General features: G+C 36.0%; 1 protein-coding gene, 1 non-coding gene and 1 pseudogene across 2 annotated transcripts; 1 reads left to right on the top strand and 2 right to left on the bottom strand.

Moving 5' to 3' along the window:
* The first annotated feature begins 831 nt into the window (after positions 1-831).
* Positions 832-2262, top strand: LOC143530014 (uncharacterized; annotated as a pseudogene).
* A 2506-nt stretch (positions 2263-4768) lies between these two features.
* On the bottom strand, positions 4769-7982 carry LOC143530013 (uncharacterized). The gene is made up of 5 exons (XM_077025658.1): positions 7861-7982; positions 6947-7090; positions 6747-6852; positions 5512-5618; positions 4769-5271 (listed from the first exon to the last, which is right to left on the bottom strand). The coding sequence occupies exons 1-5, from the start codon at positions 7980-7982 to the stop codon at positions 5217-5219; spliced, it is 534 nt and encodes a 177-aa protein (XP_076881773.1). The 3' UTR covers positions 4769-5216.
* On the bottom strand, positions 7282-7354 carry TRNAF-GAA (transfer RNA phenylalanine (anticodon GAA)). The gene has a single exon. It is a non-coding gene; the product is annotated as a tRNA-Phe (tRNA).
* Positions 7983-8388: the final 406 nt, after the last annotated feature.

The following is an 8388-nucleotide window of genomic DNA, read 5'->3' as shown; positions in this document are numbered from 1 at the left end:
GAATTCGCGGGTATGATTCTTACCAACCCTTGGTAGCTCTTGAAAGGGTTATAACATCTCATTTATTTGTGAAATATTTTCATAATCAAACAATACTTTTCGTGGGTTATGGGTCTCACCAAACCCGGATAGACCTTTGAACGAGTTATAATATCTCATTTATTTGTGAAATAACATTTTAAATCATCAAACAATAATGTTTGCGAGTCATGGGGCTCATCAAACCCAGATAGCCTTTAAACGAGTAATAAATCTCATTTATTTGTGAAATCCTTTCATTATAAAACCGCAATTTAATTTCTCTCCCCTACATATTCTCCGTCGTCTGTCTATTCTCATCCATCATAGGTTAACTTCCGATTACCACTCACCATCGTCAACCACCCCTCTCATGCATCAACCACCATCGTCACCTACATCAACCGGCCATTTTTCATAAGACAAATTATATGTATATTCGTATTTGTTCATTTAAAAAATCAACATTTTAGTGTCTGTTTATGTTTGTTCGTTAAATATTAAAAAAAGTATACATATCTCAACTGAAAGAGCTCAAATGGTAAAAAAAATATAATAAACGTAGCAAACTAATATATATATGTATTAAATCAAAGCAAAATTACGTTAAAAAAATAAAAAGAAATCATTACAAAATATAAAATAGTAATACGATAAAAAAATAAACATATATAAACTCTCATAACACAGGGGCTCAAACTAGTATATTATATATGTTACTATGAGTTTCACCTAGGGGTGTGAAAAATAATAGAAAACCGAAAAAACCACAAACCAAATCATATCGATAACTAAAAAAAATGGATCGGAATCATGAATTCGGTTTTTCAGGTTGGATATTAACCGAATCCGAATTCCCAATTGGGTTTTCGGATCTTGAAATTTTGAATTCGAATAACCAAATAGACCGAATTAGGTTATATGGGTTTATTTATATTTATTTTATAAATTTTATGTTATGAGTACAATAGTCAAGTTCACCAAACCCAGCCCACCAGGCTTCCCTTTTAAAACCCCCAAAGTGTAGAAAAATCAAATACCACATCTGAAATTCCAAATACATCTCCACAATTCCACTTCATTGCCTTCAGGGAGCGTCCACATCTACGGCTCGATTTCACTTTTCATTGGTTATATTCATCAATAAGTCAGTCCCATGTAAGAACCCTTATGAGGTGTACAATACATATCCAATTGTTTTTCAGATTGATTTAAGGTTTTTTCATATTATAACCGAACTTAACTGAATTAAAAACTATTGAATTCGGTTCGGTTAAAGAAATTTGAATTCGAATCAATTATCAAATTTATGAAAAACAATTTCAAATCCAAACAACTGATCTGATCCGATTAACACCGACTATATGTCCGTAGCCTACTGGTTTTGAGGGGGCTCAACCCATAGAAAAGAAATAAGAAAGGAAATAATAATATTGTCCTTTTTTTGGTAAAGAAAAGAAAAACCTAAAGGAGTGAAGTTATTATTTCCCATTTGCACATGGAGGGAAGAGAAGGTCGACGGCGTACAGCCTCCCACCGACGCGATTGGCGAACGAAGACATACTCTTCTGTATCGATGAAGAACACCAGCGTCAGTGGTAGGCCTTTCACACGGTGTGAGTCTAGATCAAGCAAGCTATTCTTCTCTTCATCAATGCCAAGCTTGCTATTAATCCCTTCGCCTATTTTGCCCTCGCCAAATCCCCTTTCTGGGTAATTGCCAATTTTGTAGCTGAATAATACAAAACCCTAATTTTGCATTTTTTGTATACTAAGAGTGGTGAGTAATATGATTAATTCCTTGTGTTCAATAGTTGAAACCAGTCACTTATAATAGTTAATACCAGTGTTATCTGTATTTCATATTTTACTTGTGGCTCCCAGATCCTGCTATATTGCAGATCGTCCATAGCGCCGCATCACCAGTGGCCCGCAACCCAAAAGCTCTTCACATTAGATGTGATTTACCTGTACGATAAGCCCGGGCCCGATAACTGTCCACAGAAGGTGTATGATGGTCTAGTGGATGTTCTTGAGCAGGTGAGTGAATACAAGGCGTACATATTTGAAGGCGGTCAGGGTTTGACACGTGTCCTTTTTAGACACATGTGTCTGCTTTTATCACACCCTCAGCAAAGGTGTGTTCAAGATGACATTGATATTCCTAAATCGCTTACGAAGAAGCCGATTGCGGTAGATCCGGCCCCAGCTGATCAAGAATGTGTTCCTGTGTCAAGTCAGTGACTTTGTGTTTGTATACAATAATAATGTAAGGAAGGATTCTTGTTTTGATGGTGGTTTATGATGTAATGTCGGGTACTTGTAAACAATAACGGCTCCCTTGTGTGTTGTTTTGTGGGTTTAGTTTCTTTGTTTTGTTATTATTGTTAGTAATGATGTTCACTAGAGGTGGTAAGACGAGTGGGCTGGGTTGGTTGGATATAAGGCGAAGAAATTGAAATATTAGTTCATTTCCTTTCTTTTAATAGTTAATATGGTTATGCTACTTGTATGTATAAAAGAATTAAATATGATTAAGATACTTGCATGTGAACAAGGAAAAAAAATACACTTTTGAGAAAACAAGGCTTAAAAATGAACGAACCTACCCCCTGCTATTCGCCGATAAGGTTTGATGTTAGATGGGTGTCAAATAAGAATGATTTTATAGTTATTGATTTGCGGTGAGTTCAAAATCAAACGATGGCATCAAACATTAAGGTTTGTTTTCCGTCTAAATTCTTGTGTTCTGGATCATAAGATTTGTCCAATATAACAAAGGTAGAGTATGCCCTAAGGTGTTAAATGAAATTTCTGAAGGTTGTTTGAAGGAGTGCCAATGAAAAATCATTTGTATTGCATTAAAAAAAAAAGAAAAGAAAAGGGTAATTCGAAATGTGTTGATTGTGATGAAGCTGTTAAGATTAAAGGAACCAAAATCAAACGAGTAATGATACGTGCATGTATTAATATAAATATTAGTATTTGTGTATTACTTTATTTAAGTTAATTAGTAATTGGTCTATGAGTTAGTAGTGGGTAATTTAATATTCATAGTGGTTAGTTTATTTAGAGTCATATTAGCAAGTAGTGGGTAAGTGGTTTGTATGACTATTTATAGTTACTTTGTATTTGTTTTTAGCATGAAATGAAATATTGAAAATGGTGCTCCAAAATAATGTCTCAGTCTTTCTCATCTAATTCTTGGGAGTGTTTGTCTACTACAAAAGGCTAGGGAGATTAACCATCTCGAATCGGTTACTATCATTGGTGCTTTCATTCTCGCCTCAATCCTCCGCCATGCCGCCCCGCGAAGACTCCACTTCTTTCGATGACCTTCCACCCTCCATTACCGATCAGCTTAATCAACTCATTGTCATCACCACGGCGGCTATCTCATCGCAAGCCAAAATTAACAATCAACTAGCCGCTCTCGTCAAAGCCACAAAAAATCTTACTACCAAAATCGATTCTCAAATGGAAACCACCGCCCGCCTCTTTAACCATGTCACCCAACTCTCCGACAAACTTACCGACACGTACGATCCACCACCAACACATACACTGGCACCATCACTAAAACAGTCACCGCCCCCGTATGAACCATCTCCACCCTTCCAAGTTGTTACACAAGTCACTACCTCTTATATTCAGCCTACAAAATTTATACGTATTCCACATTCGGTCCCTTCAATACCCATACGTTGGTCCCACACACTATTATCTAAAGTTGAATGTCTACTATTGGATGTTACTTCCATTTATCTAAGCCAGTTCACACATGCAGGAAAGAAAGGACTAATACAACATCATATTCCACTTTTCAATATGTTCTTGGATATACAAGCTATGGGTAGGAAAACAAGCCGGCCATTTCCGGAACAAATACGAGAATGGCGACCACCGTGGCGCGCCATTGAGACTGAACCAAACGCCACTGGAAGACGTGAGTGGCGACCACCATGGGCCAAGCATTCCGTCCTTGAGGACAAGGACGTTTTTTAGGGCGGGAGTATTGATACGTGCATGTATTAATATAAATATTAGTATTTGTGTATTACTTTATTTAAGTTAATTAGTAATTGGTCTATGAGTTAATAGTGGGTAGTTTAATATTCATAGTGGTTAGTTTATTTAGAGTTATATTAGCAAGTAGTGGGTAAGTGGTTTGTATGACTATTTATAGTTACTTTGTATTTGTTTTTAGCATGAAATGAAATATTGAAAATGGTGCTCCAAAATAGTGTCTCAGTCTTTCTCATCTAATTCTTAGGAGTGTTTGCCTACTACAAAAAGCTAGGAAGATTAGCCATCTCGAATCGGTTATTATCAAGTAACCACTTCTGTTCCATTTACTAACAAATCTTAGGAACATATAGATCACATGATAACAACTCTTCATGTTTCCTCTTTACAAATAAATTATTGTTGTATTCAAAGGCATTAGACAAAGGGAACGTCCCTTTCCATGAATAAGCTACTAATGCTTCATTCATACGAGATTCAAGATTTAGTTTAGACAACAAAGCAAAGCAGGTCGAACAAATAACCTGAAAACTGTCATTCCAAGTTCTCTTTCACTGTGTATTTTAGTTTTTAGTTAAAACTAAACTGAAACGAAATACTATATTGAAAGTAATAAAATTTCACGACCGTAATTTAGAAACAAAAACATCACAAAACTTCCTTTGCATATCGTACTCTCCTCACCATACCATTCTCATTAACCAGAAAAACCTAGACTGAGTCAACTCACTGGCTCTTTAATTACCTCATCTTTTGGGTCCTCGAATTGAGCCAAATCATCATAGGAAACAGGCACACGAATTCTTTCATGGACATGTCGTTTCTGAGCCAGTCTTTCTTCAGTTACATCTTTGTGCACTCCAGCCTCTGCTGCATCACCACCTGCTTTTGAACGTGTCTGCTTGTTCTGATTTGATGCTCTTCGCAAATCTGTTTGTTTAAACTGATTCTGCAAATATAACAATTAACCAATCTATTAATTTTAATCATCAACCATACTCTAAATTCAGAATCAGGGGAATGTGACAATCAAAAAACCAGTGCAATGTTGGTTAATGTGTAAAAGATAAACTATCAACTTACCTCAAATTCCTTTCCTTTTTTCATAATCTCCTTGAAAACATTTGGGTCATGGGATTTCAAAATGTTCCATAAAATCCCACCACCACATTTTAAACGGCTTCCATCAGCGGTTTTCTGACCACCGCAAGCTTGAATTGCATCCACCTGTGGCCATTTCATCATCATCAAGCAATCCAAGATACAAAACCAAAACAAGCATTCAACAATCTGGTAAGCAATTTCATCAAGACAGAAATTAAAGTTAATGAAACACAAATACTTCTAAAGTGTGCAACAAGTTTTCATTATATTCATGCGTGGGATTGGATTAATGGATCGTGGTTGTTTCTTTCAATTGGAGTCTAACTTTGGGAATTATAAATGTTTCTGTGTAAGTGTTCATACCAAGCGATGAAACTGCAATACGCAATTATGAAGTAATACACATCCAGAAGAAATGTGAGCTCAAGAATCCAGATTGACATTGATAAAATGGCTTTGGGAAGACAAATCTGCGATTTTACGGAGACAATATGAAGTATCAGACGCTAAAGAACAAAAGTATTGACCATATCAAGGGCTGTTATTCTCACCTTCAACTGCAACAATAACTGACCATTTCTCTTGCTTCCCAATATACCATAGGCTAGATTGTTACAGACTCACAAAACGGACCCTAAAATCTAAAACAACTAATCCGAATCTTTTTTCCTTTTTCATTATATTATTATATCTTTTATGGTTTTAGTACCAATGCACTACTCTCTTCAAGCCTGAACCATATTTCATCACACAACATGCTTAATGTCTTATGATGGGTCAATTTGGTCTGTGTTTAACTAACGTCACACTAAAAAAAGCTAAAAGAGAAAAAGGGTCAAGCAGGCTAAGAGTCATCAAAGACATGCATTTATGCACAAAACCTCATGTATATATTCTTTGAAGATTTATATTTATAACTAAAATGATATTCTTTTAACAATTATAATTAGCTCATTAGTTAGTTATTTAGTACATATTTAACTGGACAAAAAAGGTGTTTGCAGTTTAATCCAACATAAATTCCGTTTGATCCGTAAAGGCGGCTCGACTGTTCACTGTACAAGAAAATAAGCTGAAAGTTGAGGGGCCCATAGCTTTTTTTAGGGTTTGACATCTGATTCGCATTAGATTCTTCCATCTCAGACAACAACTCCCTCAGCTCCCCGTCTCTCAAAACTTTTTGTTAAAATTGTGTGATTTGTGCCTTATAGAAATCGTATACAAAAAATGTTTAACATATTTCTATGTATTATAATTGTAAGCAAAAAATATTTTCAAAGAAAAGGGCCCGACTTTAGACTCGTTATCCAATGGTCAACCTGTCACCTCTACTTGGAACTAATAGTTATCCTTCAGCCAGTAACAAATACCAGGAAACACATGTTTTCTAATTATGCACACAAATATTTTACATTAGTCCTACATTAATAAACGATAAGATTGGTTAACACGGTAAAATATAGCACAGATTTCATTGCCTCGGTGTACAAATTCATGTTAGATACATTCTACCCTTTCCTTCTAAGTAGATGATGCTAAAACAATTAACAGTATATTTATTAAAAATTTTCCAATAGAAAATTAACAATATATAATACCTCTTTCACAAGATCACTCAAGGCAGGCACACCTAGACAGCCCACTGCAGTCCAGATAAGGTAAGACTTCCTTTCTTTCAACCGCCTGCACGTGTCTAAAACAAATCTGCAAAATGACACACAAGTGATTAAAACCTTAAAAGTTGAAGTATAAAGCTTAGTTTCGCAATCAAGGATGCTAAATACGGGAAATAAAATACCTATTAATGTCTGTGACATTAGCCCCTGAACCACCTTTCTTTTTCTTTTTCTTCTTATTCTTACGTTTCGGGTTTCTAGTTTGAGGTTCTTGAGTTAGCGCATCACCGTCTTTGCTGCTGCTTTGTCTGATTTGAACCGATCCACTGTAACAAGCCCAATGGCCCAGTCCGTTGATGACCCGGTTGGTGATACAAACGTGCGGCCCAAGAGACCCCGTTCCTAGTCGTCATGGGAAAGAAAGGCAGAAAGAAGAAAGAAATTATTCCCTTTTTTCTTGTCCAATACCACCAGTACCAGAAATGCATCTCCTTCGCCCTTCGCGGAATTAATCATGTGTCAGGAACCAGATTTGAACTGGTGACACGAGGATTTTCAGTCCTCTGCTCTACCAACTGAGCTATCCCGACTATTTATAGATCGTCGAACATAAACAAAACATGAACCTTGAATATTTCGAAGACAAATCTTACATGTGAGGGTGGTTCTTGGACTTCAAGAAAATCATGGTAAAGGGTTTGAATATCTGGAATCTTTCGGTATTACAAAGTGTTTGTTAAGGACCTTCAAACACGTTTCACAAAACAATTTAATTAAAGGCGTACTAAACAACCAAACCCAAAAGACTCCTTGACTAGTCTTTTCCACTATCCCAAATCAAGCAGTAAAGTAGGAAACACCACCCATGTTCACATGTTTCACTTCATGCATGCATATAGGAGTATTAAATTCCATGTTTTCCTTTTTATCAGGCACGTAGCACTTCATGTTTAGTTTGTTAGTTATTTGCATTTTTGTATTTAAGTCTTTGAAGTTCAATGAAAAAGCATCAGAAAATTGCCCCATCGGCTTGTCTTTCTTCTTACTTGAATTCTTGAGTTTGATCCACTAACGGATTACTTATCATTTTCCCAACTCAACTTGTTGATTGTTTCCAACCAATTCGCCTTCTTCTACATCAACCATATCAATATCTTCCGTGTCTTCAGCGTTCTCCGCATAAAAAATGGAATCAGGCAAGCTCTCTTCACCGTCCATGTATTCAAAAACCCTGCATGATTTCGAGAACACAAAAATGACATCATATGTAATATTTGATAATTTGTCACATAATTGAAAACGTGATATTTGATAGTTTTGTTTTGTTTATTGTTATCACAATTATTATTTAAATTGCATACGAGTGAGTTTATTTGTTAGAGACCCACTTTTTTTACTCGCTCCAGCCCGAAGTTTTTAGGGATTCTCGGGGACAGTCATGTCAAGATTCTATCGGTTGATCATTACATATGGCATCTCCATAAGTTCGAAAAACTCATTGGCGCAAAACCTGGTGTGCAGTTGTTATTTCTCCTCTAACCTAATTAATAACACATATATAATGCATCTCTAAGCAATATTATAACAAAACAAGTATGTGCTCTGGACCAAACACAAGTTAAAA

The sequence above is a fragment of the Bidens hawaiensis genome, unplaced genomic scaffold (genome assembly GCF_021521415.1).
Source record: "Bidens hawaiensis isolate Kalapana, Puna unplaced genomic scaffold, B.hawaiensis_p1.1 tig00008797_1, whole genome shotgun sequence".
In the NCBI taxonomy this organism is placed as follows: Eukaryota; Viridiplantae; Streptophyta; class Magnoliopsida; order Asterales; family Asteraceae; genus Bidens; species Bidens hawaiensis.
Note: the sequence above shows the minus strand (reverse complement) of the source record. Positions and strands in the feature narration are given on the sequence as shown.

What these genes read in the sequence shown, in the direction of transcription:
- LOC143530013 (XM_077025658.1), bottom strand. Translation starts at nt 7,982, where the DNA reads ATGGACGGTGAAGAGAGCTTGCCTGATTCCATTTTTTATGCGGAGAAC. An exon ending in TGAGTGATCTTGTGAAAGAG is followed by an intron (nt 5,619 to 6,746) that starts GTATTATATATT and finishes GTAAAATCGCAG; the next exon opens with ATTTGTCTTCCCAAAGCCAT. An exon ending in TATTGCAGTTTCATCGCTTG is followed by an intron (nt 5,272 to 5,511) that starts GTATGAACACTT and finishes AAATGGCCACAG; the next exon opens with GTGGATGCAATTCAAGCTTG.